The 25,484-nt window shown below is 43.1% G+C and overlaps 1 protein-coding gene across 1 annotated transcript; it reads right to left on the bottom strand.

The window, feature by feature from the left end:
- On the bottom strand, positions 1-25,484 carry LOC148136493 (putative G protein-coupled receptor 139). The gene is made up of 2 exons (XM_087983355.1): positions 25,346-25,484; positions 1-911 (listed from the first exon to the last, which is right to left on the bottom strand). The coding sequence occupies exons 1-2, from the start codon at positions 25,482-25,484 to the stop codon at positions 1-3; spliced, it is 1,050 nt and encodes a 349-aa protein (XP_087839481.1).

The following is a 25,484-nucleotide window of genomic DNA, read 5'->3' as shown; positions in this document are numbered from 1 at the left end:
TCATTTTCGAGTGAATGTAACTGATTTTTGTAATTTGGTAAAGGGATGTTTCAGCACATTCTTCAGCTGTCTTTTGAACTTTGTTTGTGTCACGGCATAAATGGCGGTGTTTGTGCAGTAACTGAGGAGTTGCAGTTTGAAGCCCAATTCCCTCACAAAAGAATGTAGAAACATAGATGTATTCCCAATATGATCCATGCGGTACCATATGGAATATAACATGAACGTTGCCCATAATAGTATAAAATTGACTGAGATAGCAAAGAGTAAAATGACAGATTTTTTTCGATTTCTCATTTCTGTGTCACATTGAGCGTTTGCTTTGTTGTGAGCGCGGAGTCTCCTGCGGGCTCTGCTTGTCACTAAAATGTGTCTGACGGTGAGAACATTGAACATCAGAATCAGGAGAAATGGGAGAGCCGGGGTTAGAATGTGGTGGACGAACTCGATTGTGATCCAGACACTGGCGTAGCGAAGATCCTTTGTTACATCACAAAACCAGGGGGCGTTTCCCAGCCAATACCGATCTCTGAGCATAAAATACCAGAAAATGTTTTTTAAACAGCTCAGCACCGTCACTGTTCCAAGAACTACAGCCGCCGTTTTCTCACTGCAATATTTACTTTTCAGCTTCTGGCAACAAATGGCCACAAACCGATCAAAGGTGAAAATGACGGTGAACCAGACAGAACAGTCAGTGGCTGCATAAAGCAGGACAGCGTGGATATTACACACAGGGATGGAATATAAGAAATAAAACTGTTCATAATAAACAATTGGGATGTGTCTCAATATCAGGTCGAAAATAATGACCAATAGATCCGCCACTGCCATGGCCACCAGGTAACGTCTGACACACGGGGATAATCCACAATCTTTATAAAGGAGGAGGTAGATTGTCACTACGTTAACTGTGAGGGAGGAAACAAACAAATTATGCATTAGCCTTGACACCAAGTTTGTGTGACGATCCAGTGACATTTTCAAACCTGTCACTGCATTTATTAAAAGGATTGGAGCTGAAATAACAAAAGAGAACGTCTGACTTAGTGACAAATTTGTGTCATAAAACACAAGAAGCCCTCTCTCCCAATCACACAGAGATATACTCATAATAGCATATGCTTTGTGGAACATTACCGCGCACTCGATCACTCGAGAGTGGACAGAGATAATTTATTCACAGTTCCTAATAGGGAAAATGAAAACATTGTCGTCCTGTAGGATTCCCTCCCCGTTCATAGAGGACAGGTAGGGATTGGAAATTTCTGTCTTTTAGTCTAAAATGTGCTCGGCCCTCTGTCGTGAAGAAACTCAAACGCAGGAAAACATATTAAACCATTTAACTGCCTCAGGGGACTTCCAAACAGTATCTGCTCCTCCCTGGAACCGGATCTCTTCCCTCAGGATCTTATCTTTTGTTCAAGTCACTGACGTCCGTCCGTTTATAAATACTCTGTGAAAGAATATTCCAAGTGTCACAAATGCAAAAAGCTGTCCCTTGGTTCAGGGTTACGCTGTCATGTCTTTTTTATTCGGAGGGGTAATTAACCAGGCCAGGCTCTGATCAGAATGTTTTTCAACAGAGATGAAAAGGATTTTGAGATAACTGTTGTTTATATGCATACAGATGAAACCTCAGGCCAAAGTGATCATGTTTTAGAAGTGAACTGTAGAATGAAAGGGGAGTGGTCAGCTACCCTGCTGAGCAGTTTAGTTCAGTCCAGTACTGGTTGGGAATTCAATAGTGAGCTGTTGGAATCACCCCCCCCCCCCCCCGCCCCCTCTAATTTCAACCTGCAAACATGTCGTACATTTATACTGCTTTGAAAGGGGTTTGTATTGGGACTGTTTGTAAATTTGGAACAGCATACTTTAAATTTAGTTTGCATCGATTGAGTTTTGTGGGGGTTCTTTATTCTGATCTTCGTGTTTCAGTGCGTAATTTTGTGAATGCATTTTTTGTGTTTCAAAACTGGTAGTCGACCTCGCTAACTTAATCCTGGTAATTTTCACTGAATATTTAACTAAACAGATTGCAAATTATTGTCTGTGCTGCCTACTGAAGAATGTTTTGAGTGGTTTGGCCCCGTCCATATAAGGTTGGGGGCACTTTGCGGGATTTTAAATAGCGAGTGACAGATGCGAGTGTCTTTATTTCTGGTGTTGGTTTGGTTGGGTGGACAAAGCTTGGGATAATAATCGCTCTTTCGATCGCCAATTATTTTCTGGATGTGGATGCGTTGACTTTGGACGATTTGCAAGAAGAGAATAAGACAAAGATGCAGGATTTAGCACAGAAGCTGGAATTGGAACTGTCTGCTTCTCTGAAAAAACTAGCGTTAATTGCAGCAGAAGGTCATCTTTTAGACGTGCTGGAAAATCCAACGGAATCTACAGAGATGACAAGAACTCCATTGCAAATGAAGCAGCTTGAATTTGAGGCGAGCGCTAAGGAATGGACAGCAGAAATGATGTAGCTTGATTTCCGATTAAATACAGAAGACAGCGAAAAAACACTGCAGCAGAAGAGAGGCAAAAAGAAATAGCAGAGAAAGAAAAAGAGACAGCCTTTAAACTTAAAAAACCGACACTTAAAAAGGAAATCCAGATTAAAAGATTGGACGTTAAGGCTGAGGTGAGTTTTAGTGAGGAGTAGAGTCAGGATGAGCAAGCCCATGGTAGTCAGAAACCGAGAGAGAAACTGTTTAATTATATTCAAACATTGAATTTGACGAGAAGGATGTGGAAGACTTTTTCATCTCGTTGGAAAAACTGGCTAAACAAATGCAGTGACCAGTGGCAATGTGGGTTTTGTTGATCAAAACGAAACTTGCAGGTTGGGCTGGTAATATATTCGCATCACTACCAGAGGAGACATCTGCGCAATATGAGGTGATGAATAAAATCCATTTTAAGTGCATATGAGCTTGTACCAGAAGCTTTATGACAAAGTTGCAGGAATCTAAGGAGGGATGCTGGTCAAATCTATGGTGAGTTTGAAAGGATCAACGAGAAGTTTCGGCAGATGGATAAGAGCTTTCCAAATCGAGCAACCCTATGATGGACTTAGAGAGGTAATTACTTTGTAGGAAGTCATAACATCACTGTCTGATGTAGTCAAACTCATGTGGAAGAGCAGAGAGTAAAAGCAGCAAAAGTAACAGCTGAAAGAGCTGATGAATATGCGCTGGTCCCTAAAACAGGGCTAGGCTTCGAGAATGAATTTCAGATCATTACAGAGAGAAATTGGGGCAAAGAGAAATTTTCACGTGGAAAGGGAAAGGTAGATCTCAGTGAAGATCATAAGGATAACTTACCACAATATAAGAAAAGAAACCATTGAGGAAGACAAGGGCGTTAAAAAGCTCCGTTGTTTTCATTGTCAATCCTAATATGCAACATCACAGCAAAAAGGGTTGTAGAAGAATTATTTACATTTTTTACTCGATACGGACTGTCAATAGAGATTCAGACAAATCAAGGATCAAACTTCACATCCAAACTATTCAGGGAGGCTATGAATAACTTGGGAATGAAGCAATTCAAATCTATTGCGTTTCATCCAGAATAGCAGGGAGGGCTTGAGAGATGGCATCAAATATTAAGGGTTCATGGTCAGGATTATCCAGAGGATTAGGATAAGGGACTTTTGTACTTTTGCAATCAGAGACATACCGAATGAATCGACCAAATTCAATCCAGTTGAATCAATGTTTGGGCATAAAGTAAGAGGATAGTTAAAATAGATAAAGGACAAATTAACCAGTCAGAAATTAGATGGCATTTGGACTATGTATCAAATTGTGGTGAACTATGAAATAGAGGTGGGGAGTTGTCTAGATAACATTGAAAAGTATCACAGCATACTATGAAACAGGAAGCGGATAAGAAATCACAAATTCGCAAATTTGCAACTGGGGATAAAGTATTGTTATCACTTCCAGTAACAGGTGAGCTGTTCAAAGCAAGGTTTAATGGACCGTACTAAATCGAGAAGAAATTGCGTGAGGCCCACTACTTAGTAAGAACACCAGATAGGAAGAAATCTCACAGACCGTATTTTGAAAGGGATGGAAAGCAAGTGGAGAAGGTGTTCGTGATTACAGCACAGAAGGAAGAACCACGTTCAGACGATTCTGAATTGGACATTTCTCAAATCAAATTGAACAATGAGGAATTTGTCAAAAAGTGTGATAAATTATTGACTTACCTTCCTCAAGGAAATCGAAATGACCTGAAACCGTTATTACTATGACGCGGGGAGATATGCGGAAATAAACTGAGAAGTACTAACCTAATTGTGCATCATGTAGAGATAGGAGATGGTGTACCGATTAAGAAACATCTGTATAGACATAACCCTATAGGCACAGGTTCAGAAGGAGATAGAGTGCATGCTCCAAGATGGCATAACTGAAGTGAGCTCCAGTGACTAGAGCTCACCCATAGGCATCGTGACAAAGCCAGATCGTACCCAACGATTATTTATGGACTAACACAATGTCAAAGACTGCTGCAAAGACTGATGCATATCCAATTCCACGTTTGTGGGACTGTGACCAAAATGTGGGACAAGCAACTTACATTTCTAAGTTGGATTTGCTCAGAAGCTGCTGGCAAGTACTTCTGTCAGAGAAAGCAAAAGCGATTTCGGCTTTCGTAGCGCCAAATGATTATATCAGTTCAAAGTCATGCCTTTTTGTATGAAAAAAAAAACGCTCTAGCCACATTTCAGAGACTGACTAATAAGGTTCTTGCTGGATTGCCAAACTGTGCGGTGTGTATTGATGATCTAGTGATTTTTAGTTACTCATGGAAGGAATATTTACAGCATTTATTGGATTTGTTGAAACGACTTCAGAAGGCGGACTTGGCGGTAAGGCGAGCTAAAAGTGAATTTGCGAAAGCCCAGGTCACATTTCTAGGCCATATTATTGGAGAGGTGGCCCCACCAGACACGAAAATGAAAGTAATTGGTGAACTTCCCACACCGTCGACGAAAAGAGCTAAACAACGGTTCCTGGGATTGAGTGGATTTGACCAAACGTTTGTGCCGAATCGTAAGCAGAGTGACTGCTCCACTCACTGGATTGATAAAAAATGGGCAAACCTTTTCAGCGGACAGAGGACTGTCAAACGGCATTTGACAGCCTAATAACTCTGTCTACCACTGCCCCAGTATTAGCCACCCGGATTACCCAAAGCCTTTAAAGGTGGTTATCGATGTCAGTGATGCGGGTGTCGGTGTGGTGCTCCTGCAGGAGGATGTATAAGCGACAGTAAAGCCCATCGTGTATTTTTCCAGGAATTTGCGAGCTCATCAACAGAAATATTTAACAGTGGAGAATAGATGTGAAGGTTGGTCGTGGAAATGCATCATTTCAGTGTTTGCATTTCCAACAATGTACCTGAGACAATCGTATGCACTGATCATAACTCATTGACGTTTGTGGAAAATTTTAAGAACAAAAATGCCAGACTGTTTAGACAGAACTTGTTGCAGCTATTCGATTTGACAATTGTGCATGTGTCAGGTCGCAAAAACTGACTTCTGATGCCTTATCGAGATTGAAATGACATCCAGAGGCGTTTGCTGGTGGGTGTACCATTGCCTGAATTTGCATGTGGTTGTGCATGTTTGCATGTTTATAGTTAGTATAGTGCATATGCCTGTTAGTCTACTAACTGGTTTTTGAAAGGTTAAACATGAGGACATCTTTTGGTATTGATAGTTCTTTTTTTAAGGGGACTGGTGTCACAAAGTTAACCCGTATTTTTCGAAATGATGTTCCTGGGCTCAAAGATATTCTGTCCTTGATTTATTTCAGTGGGTAAGAAACCAAGCCGTGCTCTGGTTTTACTGGTTTGATACAGAGATGAAAAGGATTTTGAAAGGCCTGTTGCTTCTGTGTAAATAGATTAAACTTCGAGCCAAAGTGTTCATGATTTAGAAGTGACCTCTGGACTGAAAGCAGAGTGGTGAGTTCTCTCGCTGTGCAGTTTAATTTTGTCCAGTACTACTTGGGAGTTCAATAGTGAGCTGTGTGGAAAATCTCTCTCTCTCTTCTAACTTCAACCTGTTACATTTGTACGGGTTTTTAAATTCGTTTACTTATTGCGACTGTTTGGAACATCATACCTACGTCTATATTGGGTAGACTGATTTCTGTAGGGGTTCTTAAATTCTTTTCTATGTGTTTCATTGTGTAATTTTGTGATTTGTTTTTTGTCTGTTTTAAACCTGATCGGCAAACTCGTTAACATAATCCACGTAGTTTTCATTGCACACTTACCAAACCTAATTGCACAGTTATGGTATGGAATGCCTACTGAAGATTGTTTTGAGTGGTCTGGCCTCATCCACAACACAGGAAATGTCAATTACCGAAAGTTCTGGAAAATGTCTGTGATAGAAACTTTCAGAGAATGCCAGATATACAATATTCTGGGGAATGTCAGTTGCAGAGTGTTGCAGGAAGTATGGATGATAGAATATTCCGGAGAATATCAGTTATAGAATTTTCCAGGGAATGTCAAGTATAGAATGTTACAGTGTCATGGAGATCCACATCACAAAGGCCTTTTTGTCCAGTAAGTTTATTGAGACCCACTCAGCCTCACTGTGGGAATCTCTCCCAAAACTCAACTGGTGATTTGCAAGAAAAAAAACATTACGGTTGAGACAATATCTCGATCAATTGTTCTTTAATCCGCTCTTACAATCATACAGATGGCATCCCTTATTCCAAGATTTCTCCCCACCTACTTTTCATTTGTTTTATAACACTCAAAAATATAAAATGTTCTGGATATTCAGTTCCCAATATCAGCCCCTCTGTAGCAATGTCTCTCCAATTCCATTAAATCATATCGATTTCCCCTCGAAGTCTGCAGTGAATTCCTTATTCTGTTTTGAGAATACAAAATGCATTTCTATATAGTAGTTTCATTCAGCTTTTTAACCCATTTTACCCTGCTCCAATGTTACGTCGACTCGTCACATTCACCAGTCAGGAAACAATCTGAGATTGTCTTACTCAGATAATTACACCCGATGGGCAATGTTTCATGAAGCTCCATCAGACTGCGTGGGCAGATCCTGTCCCACCAGTAGGAGAGTCTGACCTGTGGTGGGTGCACCATAGTTTACATTCAAGGATGGAGGTACTCCGAAGTTCCCCAACATTGATTCCAGAACCCGGGAAATCTAATGGTAACAGGTCAGGGATGGTCTACGAAATCTCCTGATGTTGGACATACCCTGCCCTCCACACGATTCCACGTTGATGAATCAGTCCTGGTCGACTTTGCAAACAAATCAGCGGAAGCTTTGAGGGTGACAAGGACACAGAATGTACTCAGGGTGTTATACACCAAGAGTGTCTCCACAGGCACACCATTGAATGAGTAGAGCAAGACCTAAAATACAGCGCAGCCAGACTGCGGGAAGTGATGGGTGAAACACAAGAGCGAAGCATTCTCATTGAGATGTTTCATTCCCGAACAGTATCTGTAGTAGCACCCAGCATGCAGTCCTGGCAGACGGCAAGTCTCTGCTTCACATTTAAGATAAAGCCTACTGTGTTATGTGGCCCGAACTCCTGCGCAGTAGGGCATATTTCCAAACGACCGTGCAAGTGGAAACTGGCCATTCATGAGACATTGTGGACTGTCAACAGCTGCAATATCAATGGCCTTCCCGCCATCATAAAGTCAGAAGTGAACTGTTCACTGATGTTTCTAAGATATTTAGAACCATTTGCAGTTACACCGCTACTGTAAAAAGGCTATTCAGCCCATGAAGAATTTTAAAGAAAGAACAGAAAGAGGCCATTCAACCGTTGAAGGATGTTACTCAGCAGTTGGAGCAGATCTTTTAATCTCTCGTGAATGTTATACAGGAAATGGAAGGGAATATTTAACCTTTCAAAGCTGCTACATCAGTATGTGGGTGGATAGGTTCCGGAGCCAGAAGCTGGTATAAATTAGGGATGAATTAGTATCTATCAGTTTCATAGAAATTACTAAATACAGTGACATAGTGATCAGTGCTGAGTCCACAACTATTTTCTCATTCTCTAAATGGTTTTAATTAATGGAACAATACGTTCTAATTAAATTCGTCAATCACGCTACATTAGGTAGGAAGCGAAGTTTTCAACAGGACATCCAGAGTTCGGAATTCGATAAGCAATAGACAGCAAGTTGGCAGATGGGATATAACGTCGGAAACTGTGAACCTGTGAATTTTTCAGGACAAGAAAAGGCCTGTGCATTATATCAACGGAGAAATTATTGGATTGATTGATACAGTGTACACTGATGCTTTCACTCTGACGTTCAAACATCGGACGTGCTGCTCCAACTGCCTGACAGGTAGTTCCCTGACGTTTCCAGTGACCCCATTGCTCTCAGTACACACGGGATATTTGATGTGGCTGGGTGGCGTTGGGGAAAGGCGTGGAGGAGGGTGTATTGAACCGTGTATCAAGGTGGGGGCGGCGGCCTTTATCTGAGACGTCATTCTTTCTTTTCACAAGGAGAACCGAAGATGACGGGAATGGTTGATTGCTTCTAAGTGAAGAGGCAGTAGCTGCTGCCAAGACAGTCGATATTCACCAACACGATGTACTGTGCATGGTCACACTGCATCGTAAATAGGGTGAGAGACGGAGTGTCCAGTCACAAGAATGAGAACACAAAGTAAAGGCATTGCCAGAGCAGCTGAAATGATTCGGTAAACAACATTCCCAATTCACACCACAGAACCAGTCCAAAAACTATAAACCCAAAGGAGATATCCACTCAGCTTAGAACACTGTGTAGACCATGCTCTGTTCTGTCCAACCAAGAAATCTGCCCAGAGTGGAACATTTTATCGTCCACACCATTGCATCGATCTATAAACCCGGACTAAATATCTGTCCAATACGGAGAGCTATTCAGACCACAGTAGTAGACTTTTATCCAAGCCCTTTCAGTGAGTTTGAGATGAATTTTATTCGACTATCTCTAACTTTCAATGTGCTTTGATGTATTCGTCCAAATTATGATGAGAATGAATTGTAAAGACCTGAAACAAATCCAATAGCAGCATACCGGTCAGCAATGGGAATATTCATCTTCTGCTGTCAATATTTCAGGGGCAACATTACAAAGAATCGGATAAAACTGCTCGAGTCTCCAAAGTCATTCTTTGCTCATGGAAACAGTCGTCAAGTATCATAAACATGGCGGCAGATTCGGCATTTTCCGGTCGGAGAACCTCTGCGCCGCCTGTACTTTTTCACTTTCTCATTTTATTTTGGTTTCAGTGAAGAATTTTCAAAACTTGTACCTTATTAAAGTTTTTCTGAGAAGAATGAAGGTGGGGTGTCCTGGAGGGGAGTCCAAAACTCGAGTCTGGCGTGGGAGGGAAGACACCAAGTTTTGAAGCCCAGCTTGCTCTGCAAACTGAGCAAGGCACGATCTGGAGACTCGGCCTGATGTGTTCCGAAGACTCTGCCGTGGTCTCGAGACTTAACCCATTGCAGTCTGTGGACTGGGCCCAATGCGGTCTGGAGACGCCGCCTGGTGTTGTCTGGAGCCTGGGACCAGTGCAGTCTGGAGACTTAACTTGGTGCAGACTGGAGCCTCAGCCCAATAGCTTCTAGACGCTCTTCCCGGTGCGGTCTGGATACTTGTTCCATTGCAGTGTGGAGACTCGGTCCGATGCAGTCTGGAGACTCCACTAGGTTCAGTCTGGAAACTCGACACAATACCATCTGGATGCCGAGTGCGATCTGGTGATTTAGACCATTGCAGTCTGGAGAATCCACCCAGTGCGGTCCGGCAACGTTGCTTGGTGCAGTCTGCAGACCTGACCCGTTGCAGTCTGGAGACTGGGCCTGGAGCACCGGGAGGTTGGGCCTGGTGCAGTCTTGATACTGTACCTGCTGTGGACTTGAGACTGCTTCCAGTGCAGTCTGGACAGTGGGACCGGTGTGGTGTGAAGACTGGGTCCGGGGCAGTATGGAAACTAGGCTCAGTGCTGCCTGCATACAAAGCCTGCTGCATTGTGGAGCATCGGACTGATGCAGTTTGTAGACTTCGCTCTGTGCAGTCTAGAGACTCGATTCGGTCTGGAGACTCGGCCCGGTTTTGTCTAGAGACTTGATCGGGTGCAGTCATGAGATTCAGCGCAGTATGGTCTGGAGACTCGGCCCAACGTAGTTTGGAGATTTGACCCAGGGCGGTCTGGAATGGATCCCATAGTTTTCGGGAGACTGGTCCAGCACGGGCCGGGGACTGGGCCCGGGGTATCCTGGAGACTGTGCTCAGTGCGGTCTGGAGATTCAGGCCGGTGCAGTCTGGAGACTCAGTGCTCGCAGAGACTGGGTTTATGGACTCTAAATCGAGTCTTTTCGATTTTACGTTCTTATTCTTGTACTGTACTTCCATTTTTCTTTCTTGCATTTTTGTATCAAATGCTTAAGAATCTGTACCTCGGTTACAGAGTCCGTATAGCATACATTCAGACCATATGATCCAACATCTCCACACTGATCCTCCAAAGCTAACCCACAGTGACGCGTTCCCCAAATTTATTAATCTACATTGACCCCTGCTTAATGCACCTTAATGCACTTACACATTCATGAACACTATGGACAATTTAGCATTGCCAAGTCACCTTACATACATATCTTTGGATTGTTGGAGGAAACTGGAGCGCCCTGACGAAACCCACGCAGACACGGACAGAATGGGCAGAAGCCACAAGTACAATCGTCCGAGGCTGGAATCGCTTGTTCCCTGGCGCTGCGAGGCCATAGTCCTAACCACTGAGTGACCGTACTGCCTGAATCTTGGATCTAATAAGGCGAAATGAGCAATGACATTAGAAACTTTTCAATGAACTCCTCAGATTTCACACGACAACCAACTGAGTTCAAAAGAGTCACTGTCTTTGATGCCTTTTCAAACAAAGCTGCTGCTTGTGCACTGGCGCGGAGTGGGCATCAGAGTGTGGTATTACACCACTTTAAACACAGGAGGGTGAGACAGACGGAGAGGGAGAGAGAGTGAAGAGGAACATTTTGATTCCCATTCAATGAATTCACTTACAAAACAACAGAATCCCAAATGGTCAGAGATGCAGATGCAGAGATACACACATTAATACACTGTAGCACAAAGACACAGGCAAACATAGAAACAAACGCATATACTCACAACAATAAATTGAGACACAAGCAATTATTCGCACCCTGAAGTCTGCAGTCTCATTCAATATGATCGTGGCTCATGTGAACTAGACCTCAACACTATTTCCCCATGGGACATAAGGCAGGCAAGTGACTGAGCTGTGAGAGGGAGAGAACGATGGGACCAGTGACCGTAGTACTATTAGTTTGAGAAAACCTCTGGAAATGAATAGGCCTGTAAGTAAGTTAACGCTATAAGCTGGGGAAAATATAATTTAGGTATAACTGTATTAGGCAGGAACTTTAAAAAAGATGATTAGGGGAAGCTATTCACTGTACACGAGTTGCTAGAAAATGGCAGTTTTTCAAAAGTGAGACAACAAGAGTTCAGAGACATGTGGTTAGTGTGAAGGGAAATGCTTGCAAAAGTAGTGAACAGTGCATGAATGAGGGCTATTGAGGTTCTGGTCAAGAAATATGGAGAAGCTATATGTCAGGTATCGGGAGGTGGGATCAAATGAATACCTTCAAGAGCATGCAAGAGTACACTTATGACGGCCATCAGGTGAGCAAAATGAATGCAACAATGTTGCTCCTTTTACAAGGCAAAAGTATCCTTTACTTTTTTTTCAGATGTTCGTAAAAGGCACACACTACGAAAAATCTGGGCATGATAGGGTTTTACGGCCAGTTTACTTGTAGGTAACAGATACTGTCTCAGGTACAAGACTTTCGAGTTTCAAAAAAGCAATTGCACAATGAGAGGGGATTTGCGGGTTCTCCCAACTCAGCTTCATTCTGGTTTGGTTTGGTGTACAGGGATTTGGAACATAAGGGCATAACAGACATAAGAAACGCCATCCAGCACTTCGAGCCGACTCCTCCATTCAATAAGAGCGTGGCTGAACTTTTCGTTGACTCAGGTGCACTTACCCATACACTCGCCATACCCTTAGTTCGTTTAGTTTTGAAAAAGCAAAACCTTAGCTTTAAAAATGTTTTTTGACGTAGCGTCAACCACTTCCCTTGGCAAGGTATTCCGTAGATTAACAACACGCTCTGAAGAAATTCATTCTGAATTCAGTCCTAAATCTCCCGCGTCTAATTTTGTGGCTATGCCCTCTTGTCCTACCTTCACCTGCCAGTGGATACTTCTTCTCTACTGCTACCTTATCCATTCCCTGCATTATTATATATATTTCTATGAGATCCCCCCTCATTCTCTGAGTGTCAATGAATATAATCCCAATCTATGCAATCTCTCCTCATAAACCAACCCGTCAACTCCGGAATCAACCTTGTGAAACTCCTCTGCACCCCCTCCACTGCTGGTACAACCTTTCTGAAATGAGGAAACGAAAGCTGTACGCATTTGCGTTCCTAATCACTTGCTGTACCTGCAGACCAAACTTCTGTCATTCGTGCACAAGGACACCCAGGTACCTCTGCATGGAGCATGCGACAACTTTTTCCCATTCAATAATAAGCATTTTTACTCTTTCTCCTACCAAAATGCATTATTTCACATTTATTAACATGGAATTCTTTCTGCCAGACCTCTTTCCACTCACTCACTGTATCTGTTTTCCTATGAAATGTTACACAGTCCTCTGCACACTTTGCTCTACCGCCCAGCATAGTGTCATCTGCAAACATTGACAGCCTAAACATGTTCCCCAATTCGAAATCATCCATGCAACTTGTGAGTAATTGCTTTCCCAACACCGATCATTGTGGCCCAACACTAATCACGGATACCATCATTAAGTTGGTATAATCTGTTCGGTATTTGAACAGGTTAAGTGATTTTGTATGCTGTTAGCTTTTGTTTGTGCTCAGTTGTTAATATTGTAAAGACGTTCTGTAATATTTAAAACTAAGTGCTTTGAACAGCGGCATCACTGCCGGGATATTTAAGTTACACCTGCTTAAAACAACTGGCAAAGTTAGTTTCTGGGGTTTTTTTAAAATGTTTTAAGGGGGTCCGGCCTGGTCCATAAAAGATTGAGGCTTTTTGCGGGATTTGGTCGATATTCGCAGTTTGGGATGAGGGTTGTTGTATCGAGTCGTAGCTGTTAGTAAGTTTATTCTGGATGTTGAATTCTGTTCATTTAAACAGTGCTTGGGATAACATTGGCTCTCTCAGTCACCAATGGCTTTCTGGAGGTGGAGGAAGTTCCCTTGGGGGTATCAAAAAAGGTGATGAAGTCCAGGAGGCTGGACGTAGCAGGCAACCTGGAGTTGGAGCTGCCTCCTCCCGGGAGGAAAGCAGAGATAATTACAGCAATACGTCAGCGTTTAAATTTGCTCGAAACGCCATCAGATCTTTCAAGATGAAAAGGCGAGAGAAGATTAGATTCCCTACAGTGTGGAAACAGGCTCTTTGGCCCAACAAGTCGGAAGAATAACCCACCCAGACCCTTTTCCCTCTGACTAATGCACCAAACACTGTGGGCAATTGAGCATGGCCAATTCAACAGGCGTGCATATCTTTGGATAGTGGGAGGAAACTGGAATACTCGGAGGAAATCCACGCAGACAAGGAGAGAATATGCAAACTCCATACAGGCAGTCGCCCAAGTCTTGAATCGATCCCAGATCCGTGTCAGCAGTGCTAACCACTTAGCCACCGTGCCACCCTAAGGAGAACAAGAGAGATAGAGAGAAAGAGAGAGAGCAGAAATGAAGAAAGGCATGGAATTTGAAATTGAGAAATTGGCACTAATAGAGGAGTTCAAAATTCACTTTCTAAAGCAGTGAGAACTCACGTGGAAGTGCAGAGAGTTAAAACGGCAAGAATCGCAGCTGGAATGGCTCACGCTTATGAATTGGTCCATAAATCAAAGTTTGCTTTCCAAACTCCATTTTCATCCATGAGGGATAGAAATTGTGGAAAAGGAAAGGAGAAGGTAATCTCGGTAAAGATTAGAAGGATACTCGACCCCACAGGGTGAAAAGGAAACCCATGAAGGATCAAGAGGAGTTTTTAAAAAGCGGAAGCGTTTTAACTGCAATAAAGTAATCCGCATGAAATCACATTGTTGGTGGGTTAGAAAAAGCACGAGGAAGCCAGATGTCGGAAAAAAAGGATAACCAGTGAATTTTTTTGAGTGGTAAAAGAAAGCACAGTGAAGGCTGGGAAGCTGCACCAGAATGTACAAACTGTTCGAAAGTTGTTGAAGGAGTAAGTGCCAGATCTTCTTCGACCAAATACTGGGAAGGTAAAGTTTATTCGCAAAGGCCAGGAGCAGCAGGGAAAGAGGTTACAATATTAAGAGATACCGAATCCTTTCAATGTGTGAGATTGAAAGATGGAGAGATATGCACTTCTGAATGACCAGTGCCAGAAAATTTACCAGTAATGGGAATTCATGGTGAGACAAAAATCGCTCATTTATGTAAAGTGAGGGTAAAATGTCCAGCGAAGATTGGAAAATTGAAAGTTGGGTGATTGGACAAACTCTCAGCTCCAGGAATACATTTTTGTCTTTGCTAATGATGTTGCTGATTGACTAGTAGGAGTGCTGCCTACTGTGGTTCAAAAGCTAGTGCAAAACCAAGAAACTGAGTTATTGCAGAATACACATCCCAGAATTTATCCTGACTCATTTACAACGAGGTCACAATGTAATGATTTGAAACTAGAGAGACATCAATACTACAGTTAATAAGGTTGAAGTGGAATCAGCAGAGACCCTATTTAATCAGATGGTTGTGACAAATCAGAAGCAGAATAATGATAAAACCGATATTTTTTTTATCTCAGATAATTTAATTGAGTTACAGCAGCGAGCTGAAATTTAAAGAAGTTGTATCACAGCACATACACAATAAAAATAATCTGACTGCATCGCTGACTGTTATTATCTCAGAAATGATGTATTAATGAGGAAATGGAGACCATCACACATTCATGCAGATGAGAAACTGGCAAAGTTTCATCAAATCTTATTGCCAGTGGGGTATAGACAGGAGGTGTTGTAGGTGGCCCATGGTCTACCACTGGGGAATCATTTAGGGGTGAGATAACCTCAAGCTAATATACACTGACATTTTACTGGCCTGGACTGTCGAAGGATGTAGTTGAATTTTGCTGGGAATGTCAAACGTTTCAAGTAATTGGAAAAACACATGCAGTTATGAAACCCGCGTGTTAAATACCTATTCCTAGATTTGAGGAACCTTTACGAGAGTCTTAACTGATTGCCTAGGGCTACTAGTTCAACGGAAAAGTGGGGATCAGTATATATTAACAATAATGGATGTTTCCACGAGATTTCCAGAGGAGTTCCATTGCACAGTAGCACAGCTAAGAAATATGTGGAAGAAATACTAAACGCTTTCATTAAATATGGAATCCTAAGAAGGATCCAATCGATCAAGGGTCAAACTTTACATCGAAAATTCTCAAGGAAGAAAACTGCTCAAATCCACTGCGCACCATCTCGTTTCGGAGTGAGCATTAGGAAGGTAGCATCAGACATTGAAGACCATGACGAGGGCTGATTGCCAAAACTATCCAGATGATTGACATAAGGGAATTCCGTTTGTGCTATTTTTGCGATCAGTGAAGCAACAGAAGAATCAAAAAATTCAGTCCGTTTAGTTTTTGGGCATAAAGGCAGAAGATCTCTAAAACTGATTGAGGAGAAATTGGTAAGTCAGAATTCAGAGATCACACAGTTGGACTATATTTCAAACGTTCAGTAACAATTAAATAGAGTGGGGGAGTTGACTAGACAACATTTGAAAGAATCGCAGCATACAATGGAACAGCAAACAGACAAAAAAATCAGAAACTGCAAATTTGCTGTTGGAGATAAGGTGTTCATGGTATTTCCAGTGATTGGCGAACCTTTAAAACCAAGGTTTAGTGGATCTTATCAAATCAAAAGTAAAATTGAGTGAGGTGAACTCCAGACAGAAAGGAATCTCACAGAGTGCGTCATGTGAATATATTCAAAGGGTATTTTGACAGGGAAGGAAAAGAAGAGGAGAATGTGTTATTGATTACAACACAGAGGGGAAAACCAAGTTCAGAGAATTCTAAATTGTTAAGTAATGCTCAAACATTCTATTTTTAATGCGGACGCCGTGTCACTCTTCTCAAAAGCTGCTTCAGAGCAAGGTTATGAATTAACACTTCTGATCACGGAACACCAAATCTGAAATTAGCTGATCTCTCGTTTGGTTCACGACACACGCTTCAACCTACCTCATATATAGTTATGGAAATTATTTGTCGCAGCATTAGTATTCACTTGATTAAGGGAATTCAAATGGAACTTGAATCATTCATTGTTACCGCAGCACCTACAATGCTTGCAGATCTAATTTCCAGAGCATAAGATGCATAAAATCTGTGAGAGAGTTTTATGTCAGATATGCAACTCACCAAAGTTTCGTTCTCCTTGCTCTTTGTAAGCTCCATCCAAACTGATTTGGTGGAAATTAAAGGACGTGATCTGTGTTGTTATTTCTGATAGACGTGGACAAGACATTAGGTGAGGCTCCCTTTGACGCTGAGATGGTCGGCAGACATGTCCAGCAATACAGGAGAAGCATTAATAACTTTCCCCGTTCTGCCAGGACAGGTGTCACTGTATTCTCTCTGCTCCCTTACACTCGCTGTATATCAGTATAGCAGCAAAAGCCAATAAGGCTCATGCTCTACCACTCTCACTATTGAATGAAACACCCTTTCTCATTCAGTCTCTCCGTCGCCTACACAACAGCCTCACACTGATAACACTGTATTGATTCAACACTGTGCACTGACTAGTCCTAGAATCATTGAAGAAAGGATTGGGAAGGTGATTCAGGAGATGAGTGACAGTAATAGGGTGGTTGTTATGGGGGACTTTAACTTTCCTGATATTGATTGGGAAAGCTATAGCTCAAGTTCGTTAGATGGGTCAGTGTTTGTTCAATGTGTGCAGGAGAGTTTCCTGACACAATATGTAGACAGGCCAACAAGAGGTGAGGCCATACTGGATTTGGTTCTGGGTAACGAACCAGGCCAGGTGTTAGAATTAGAGGTAGGTGAGCACTTTGGGGATAGTGACCATAATTCGGTGATTTTTACACTCGTGATGGAGAGGGATAAGTGTGTACTACAGGGCAAGAATTATAGCTGGGGTAAGGGAAATTATGATGCGGTGAGGCATGACTTAGGATGTGTGGCTTGGAAAAGTAGACTCCAAGGCAAGAGTGTAAATGATATGTGGAACTTGTTCAAGGGGCAACTATTGAGTGTCCTTGATAATTATGTACCTGTCAGGCAGGAAGGAAAGGGTCGTGCGAGGGAGCCGTGGTTTAATAAGGAATTGGAATCCCTTGTTAAATGGAAGAGGGCGGCCTACCTCAAGATGAGACGTGAAGGTTCAATTGGGGCGATTGAGAGTTATAGGGTAGCCAGGAAGGACCTGAAGAGAGAGCTAAAAGCAGCAAGGAGGGGACATGAAAGGTCCTTAGTAGATAGGATGAGGGAAAACCCTAAGGCTTTCTATAGGTATGTTAGGAATAAAAGAATGACTAGGGTAGGAATAGGTCCAGTCAAGGATAGTAGGGGGAAGTTGCGTGTGGAGGCGGAAGAGATTGGGGAGACACTGAATGAATACTTTTCTTCAGTATTCACTCAGGAACAGGGCATTGTTGTCGATGAGAATACTGAGGCACAAATAAGTAGAATGGATGGCTTTGAGGTATGTAGAGAAGAGGTGATGGAAATCCTGGAAAAGGTGAAAATAGATAAGTCCCCTGGGCCTGATGGCATTTATCCTAGGATTCTCTGGGAAGCAAGGGAGGAGATTGCAGAGCCATTGGCCTTGATTTTTATGTCCTCTTTGTCTACAGGAGTAGTCCCAGAAGACTGGAGGATAACAAATGTGGTTCCCTTGTTCAAAAAGGGGAGTAGGGATAGCCCTAATAACTATAGGCCGGTGAGTCTCACTTCTGTTGTGGGCAAAGTCTTAGAGAGAATTGTAAGGGATAGGATTTATGCACATCTGGATAGGAATAATGTGATCAAGGATAGTCAGCATGGTTTTGTGAAGGGCAGGTCGTGCCTCACAAACCTTATTGAATTCTTTGAAAAGGTGACGAAGGAGGTTGATGAGGGGAAAGCGGTAGATGTGGTATATATGGATTTTAGTAAGGCGTTTGATAAGGTTCCCCATGGTAGGCTACTGCAGAAAATACGGAGATATGGCATTGAGGGTGAGTTGGAGGTTTGGATTAGGAATTGGCTGGATGGAAGAAGACAGAGGGTAGTAGTTGATGGCAAAGTTTCTTCATGGAGTGCCGTCACTAGCGGTGTTCCACAAGGATCTGTTTTGGGACCATTGCTGTTTGTCATTTTTATAAATGACCTGGAAGAGGGGTTAGAAGGTTGGGTGAGCAAGTTTGCGGATGATACGAAAGTCGGAGGAGTTGTTGACAGTGAGGAAGCATGTGGCAGGTTACAGCAGGATATAGAGAAGCTGCAGAGCTGGGCAGAAAGGTGGCAGATGGAATTCAATGTAGCTAAGTGTGAGGTGATTCACTTTGGGAAGAATAACAAAAAGATGGGGTACTGGGCTAATGGTCGGATACTTGGTAGTGTGGATGAGCAGAGGGATCTTGGTGTCCATGTACACAGATCTCTGAAAGTTGCCACCCAGGTAAATAGTGCGGTGAGGAAGGCATATGGCGTACTGGCTTTTATTGGTAGAGGAATTGAGTTCCGGAGTCCTGAGGTCATGATGCAGTTGTATAAGACTCTGGTACGGCCGCATCTGGAATATTGTGTGCAGTTTTGGTCGCCATACTATAGGAAGGATGTGGAGGCATTGGAACGGGTGCAGAGGAGGTTTACCAGGATGTTGCCTGGTATGGAAGGAAAATCGTATGAGGAAAGACTGAGGCACTTGGGGCTGTTTTCACTAGAGAAAAGAAGGTTTAGGGGTGACTTGATTGAGGTGTACAAGATGATTAGGGGGTTAGATAGGGTCGACAGTATGAACCTTTTCCCGCGTATTGAGTCGGGTATTACAAGGGGGCATAGCTTGAAATTAAGGGGGGGGGTAGATATAGGACAGATGTTAGGGGTAGGTTCTTCACTCAGCGAGTCGTTAGTTCATGGAATGCCCTGCCAGTAACAGTGGTGGACTCTCCCTCTTTATGGGCATTTAAGAGGGCATTGGATAGGTATATGGAGGATAGTGGGTTAGTGTAGTTTAGGTGGACTTGGATCGGCGCAACATCGAGGGCCCAAGGGCCTGTACTGCGCTGTATTCTTCTATGTTCTATGTTCTATGACTCACTCTGGACACCTCAACATCCCACCCACCCCCAATCTGCACAGGCACTAACTGCAGGGCCACCACTCCCATCCTCCCTCCCTTTCTCACATGACAGGGGAAACAGTCTTTAATAGGACAGAATTGGAAAAGCCGGATTTTGGAGTGCTTATCAGCTGTTGCCTAACCCCCGGCCCCCGCCATTTGAGGAGGATCATTACATGGGTCGGACAGGACGAGGAGATTCTGAAACATCCACATCCCACTTGCCAAGTAAGGAGCAATGTTCAGTGAAAGGCAGTTCTCACTTTAAACCTATTGTCACTTCCACCGTCAGTTCTCCCATTTCTAAAACAACACACACCTCATTTAGAACATTGAATATAGAACGATCCAGTGCAGAACAGACCATTTGGCCCTCGATGTTGCGTCGACCTGTGGACTATTCTCAGCTCGTCTCCCTACCCTATCCCAAAATCATCCATTTGCTTATCTAAGGATTGTTTAAATCTCCCTAATGTGGCTGCGTTGACTACATTAGTAGGTATTGCATTCTTCTGCGTAAAGATCCTGCCTCTGACATCTGTATTAAAACTATCGCCCCTCAATTTGTAGTTATGCCCCTCGTACACGCAGACATCATCATCCCATGAAAAATACTTTCACTGTCTACCCGATATAATCCTCTGAATATCTTGTATGTCTCTATCAAATCCCCTCTTCGCCTTCTTCCTTCCAATGAGAACAGGTTCAAGTCTCTCAGCCTTTCCTCATAAGACCTTCCCTCCAGACCAGGCAACATCCTAGTAAATCTCCTTTACACCTTTGCCAATGCTTCCACATCCTTCCCCAAATATGGGGACCAGAATTGTACACAATATTCCAACTGTGGCCGCATCCGCGTTTTGTATAGTTGCAGCATGATATTGCGGTTCTTGAACTCAATCCCTCCACGAATGAAACCTAACAAATTGTATGCCTTCTTAACAGCACTAGCCGCCTGGATGGCAACTTTCGGGGATTTGTGTACATGATCTCCAAGATCCCTCTGCAGATCCACACGACCAAGAATCTTTCCGTTGACCCAATACTCTGCCTTCCTGTTATTCTTCCCACAGTGCATCACCTCACATTTAGCTGCATTGAACTCCATTTGCCATCTCTCCGACCAATTTTACAGTTTATCCAAGTCCCCCTGCAACCTGCGATATTCTTCCACACTGTCAAATACTCCACCGACTTTAATGTCATGCCGAATACGCCGAATACACAGCAATTGAAAGGGAAGTTAGAGTTTAGAGAAAGGCAAGAACTTAGAATAACTAGCTTCAATCGGAAATGAAAGTTAGTGAATAAAATATTCAAATTGAAGCTATTGTTGAAATTAATAACAGGGGATTGTCAAAGAAAAACCGCAATCCTTCACAGTCAACATTATTTTATCAAGTAAAAATCGTGTTTGAATTATTTGCTCGAGATTTATTTAAAATTTAGCAAACAATGTGGATAAAAGTGATCCTATAGATGCATAATATCTGGACTTCCAGAAGGCATTGCATAACGTGCCTCACAAAAGATTAACATGCAATACAAACGCCCACGGACCTTGGAAATTTTTGTTTGTAGAGAAGATTGGTGAACCAAGAAAGACTTTATGTGTAGGCACCGGTGTTGGATTGGCTTGGACATGGTCAAAAATTACATAACACCAGTTTATAGTCTAATGGGATATCTTGAAAACATTACTTTTTGGGGCGCTGCATCTGCAGCAGCTGCTAGTGAGGGAAGAAGACCTGAGTTACAGAGGTTACAAGGAAAAGATCAAAGGGTCAGACAACTTACGTGCATGAATTGAATACATTTAACATGGCTCTTAAATCTTTAATCAGTTAGAATGGAGGTGCAGGTTTTGATTAATTATTCTGCAAATCTCAGAATTTATGTCAAATCACTGCCTGGAGATAAACTAAGGTATTATCGATGTCAAGGAGGTGACACCTCTAGTCAGACAATGTCTTTTAGGTGTGAGGTTTGTTTGGAGTCTGCCTGTGTCTTAACCTGTATTCACACTGGTTTTATTTTCAAAGGAAGTGTTTAGTTTTTTTAGATTACTTAGAGTGTGGAAATAGGCCCTCCGGCCCAACAAGTCCACACCGACCCGCCGAAGCACACCCACCCCGACCCATCCCCATGCACCTAACACGACGGGCAATTTAGCATCGCCAATTCACCTGGCCTGCAAATTTTTGGACTGTGAGAGGAAACGGGAGCACCCGGAGGAAACCCACGCAGATACGGGGAAGAATGTGCAAACTCCGTCCAATCAGTCGCATGAGGCGGGACTTGAACCCGGGTCTCTGGCGCTGCGAGGCAGCAGGGGTAACCACTGTGCCACTGTGACGCCTCTTTATAAAATGTCGCATTACCTGACGGCCCGTAAATTGTATGGTTTTTGAACAGAATAGAATCCGTCCACAAATAGAAATCTGCAAATCCAAATTCACACCACTGATTCAAATGTGCATGGTTGTGTGAAAGAGAGTGTGAGCGGGAGCTTTTGTGAAAGGGGGAGAGTGAGGTTTTATGAGTCTACGTTAAGACACAGACAGATACAGCAGATCCCTCTCCCATACGCTCTCACTCCATGGTTTCAGAGCTTCCCCTCTCTGCAGCCTCTACTCCGTTTGTTGTTCATTTTGCAGACCCAAACACTGTAACTACAGTCCCTATTCTCCGTCCAGAATTGAGTCACCATATCGTCAGGTCTCCGTGAATGTCTGAGGCAGCTCAGAGCACAACTTCCAACAAACCATCCCCAGCACCTTCACTAACTTTTCAATAACAAGAGTCAGTCAGAAACTCCTCAGCTGCAAGTTAGATGCCTCGTCCTTTGCAACAATACTCGAGGTGTTTCCTCGTGTTACTGACCACACGATCAGCTGAGAGGGCCAAACACAAGCGTCCCGTGGACAGGCATAGATCAAGTTTCAAAGATATGGGTCAAAGCGACTGAAACCCTTGTCCACATGGGACCCACCGGGATGTGAACAACAACCTGACACACATTGTTTCTGATTTTCACGTTGTCAGCACGCTCGTGAGCCAAAAACCAAGGCCAGGGAAACATAGACAGGGACAGAGAGAGTTACATTAAAGTTTGGGAGAAGATTTGTAGCTCGGTTGCTCGTTGTTGTGCTTCTGTTCACCGAGCTGGGAATTTGTGTTGCAGACGTTTTGTCCCCTGTCTAGGTGACAAAACTCAGCGAGTCGTGAGTTCATGGAATGCCCTGCCAGTATCAGTGGTGGATTCTACCTCATTATGGGCGTTTAAGCGGGCATTGGATAGGCATATGGAGGATAGTGGGCTAGTGTAGGTTAGGTGGGCTTGGATCGGCGAGGAGAAAGTGAGTCTGCAGATGCTGGAGATCAAAGTTGAAACTTTATTGCTGGAACAGCACAGCAGGTCAGGCAGCATCCAGGGAACAGGAGATTCGACGTTTCGGGCACAGGCCCGCAACATCGAGGGCCGAAGAGCCTGTACTGCGCTGTATTCTTCTATGTTCTATGTTCTATGACATCCTCAGTGCTTGGGAGCCTCCTGTGAAGCGCTTCTGTGATGTTTCCTCCGGCATTTATAGTGATTTGTATCTGCCGCTTCTGGTTGTCAGTTCCAGCTGTCGGCTGCAGTGGCCGGTATATTAGGTCCAGATCGATGTGCTTATTGATTGAATCGGTGGATGAGTGCCATACCCCTAGGAATTCCCTGGCTGTTCTCTGTTTGGCTTGTCCTATAATAGTAGTGTTGTTCCATTCGAACTCATGTTGCTTGTCATCTCAGTGTGTGGCTACTCAGGATAGCTGGTCATGTCGTTTCGTGGCTCGTTGGTGTTCATGGATGCGGATCGTTAGCTGTCTTCCTGTTTGTCCTGTGTAGTGTTTTGTGCAGTCCTTGCATGGGATTTTGTACACTACATTGATTTTGCTCATGCTGGATATCGGGTCCTTCGTCCTGGTGAGTTGTTGTCAGGACTAGCCACACTACCATACATCAAAAACAATTCTGAACTCACAGCCAGACTACAGCGACCACGAGGACTCATAACATCACACAAACCAACAGCCACTCTCAGACAGCAACTCACCAGGGCGAAGGACCCGATACCCAGCATGAGCAAAACCAATGTAGTGTACAAAATCCCATGCAAGTACTGCACATAACACTACATAGGACAACATGAGTTCGACTGGGACAACACTACTATTATAGGACAAGCCAAACAGAGGAATTCCTAGGGGCATGGCACTCATCCACAGATTCAATCAATAAGAACATCGACCTGCACCCAACATACCGGCCACTGCAGCGGACAGCTGGAACTGACAACTGGAAGCGACAGATCCAAGTCATTATAAATGCCGGAGGAAACATCACAGAAGCGCTTCACAGGAGGCTCCCAAGCACTGAGGATGTCACCGAGACAGGGGACGAAACGTCTGCAACACAAATTCCCAGCTTGGCGAACAGAACCACAACAACAGAATTACATTAAGGTAGAAACAGACAATTCATTAAAAGAAACCATTTTGTGGAAACATGGGAGAAAAAAAAAAAGACAGGTGAATGGGACTAACTGGATGAATTTCGCTTTTGAGGGTGCAAAGCAAAATAATGAGAAAATTGAAGAAAGGCATTGCCAGATCAGGTGACATGGTTCGTTATATCAAATTCTGAATCTGCCTCAAAGAACCAGTCCCTGTAAACTAGGGCATGGCAACATATATGTGTGGAGAGCTGTGAAGACGGTGCTAGTGTATTGCTCAGTCAACCAGGCTATCTGACCACCATGGGGAGTATTGCAAACCTTTGCCAGTATATTGCTGCTAAACATTGTCTCGATTTCGGCCGATCACTGGACGATTTGCAGCCCATACTGCGAGTGACAGTAATTGGGTCTTCCACAAATTTATTTCTTTATCTCCATATACACCCACTCAAGGCAACGAGTTTTACGTGTACGTGTGTGTGTATATCTGGGGCGTTTGTAGATGTGAAAATCATTGTCTGAGAGAGTAAGCGCATGGAGGAAATTAATTTTAATATGAACAACTAGCAGCAGTTTTTTTTAATGCACAGGAGAAGCACTGAGGGCAAGATATGATGACGTGATTGAAAACAAAATAATATAATGGCATTTCAGTGCGAATAACAATTTCGATCAGTGCCTACAGAAATGATGGATGGCTCGGATTTTGTTTTGTGTTCAGACCCGATCCATACCGCGTCGACTCAGATTTTCTTATGCAGATGTGCTGCCGGTATTGTCAGCAACAGATTATTGACATCACTCAGTCTGTATTTCATAGCTCCCGTCTTAACTACCAGATGGGATGAGAGAGTGAATTATATTCTGTAGTTGTTTGGAATTACAATTAGGAATGTTCAGGGTGTGGTGTCAGGAATCATTTCATGGCCAGAATGATCGCCACAGTTGCGATTTGAATGTTTCAGCCTCAGATGTTGGCCAGAGCTGGTATGGAGTCAGAGGAAGGAAATAGAGTTCATAACCAGAACAGAAGTGAGTGACCTCCATTCTCCCAATATTTGAATAACAAGGTCAGTTATACAATGAACTGTGGTTCACAACTGAATCTGAACAAATCAACATCGAGACCCAAAGGGACACTGCTAGAAGGAAAGAGGGAGAAGACCGCATGAACAAGTTCACTGATGCAGTTAACAGCGGTTTGTGGAATGAATATCTGAATTCAGTCTCTTAGCAGGTACAATAATAGCAGCAAGGAGAGTAGACGAAATGAAGAGAACAATATTGAAGTCAAAACGCTGAACATAATTAATAAATGGAAAGTGAGACTTACCAGGGACGCCAACGATAGCCAGGATTGGATAATAAATATACTGAATAATGCGAAGTATATATTCAATCAGCGCTGATAATGGCAAATATTCATAATATGTAGAAATAACCCAAATATTCCAGGATAAATCCCTGTCCAT

The sequence above is a fragment of the Chiloscyllium plagiosum genome, unplaced genomic scaffold (assembly GCF_037043375.1).
Source record: "Chiloscyllium plagiosum isolate Xiang-an unplaced genomic scaffold, Cpla_swu_hap1 HiC_scaffold_45, whole genome shotgun sequence".
NCBI classification, from domain to species: Eukaryota; Metazoa; Chordata; class Chondrichthyes; order Orectolobiformes; family Hemiscylliidae; genus Chiloscyllium; species Chiloscyllium plagiosum.
Note: the sequence above shows the minus strand (reverse complement) of the source record. Positions and strands in the feature narration are given on the sequence as shown.

What these genes read in the sequence shown, in the direction of transcription:
- LOC148136493 (XM_087983355.1), bottom strand. Translation starts at nt 25,484, where the DNA reads ATGGACAGGGATTTATCCTGGAATATTTGGGTTATTTCTACATATTAT. An exon ending in GGCTATCGTTGGCGTCCCTG is followed by an intron (nt 912 to 25,345) that starts GTAAGTCTCACT and finishes CCTCCCTCACAG; the next exon opens with TTAACGTAGTGACAATCTAC.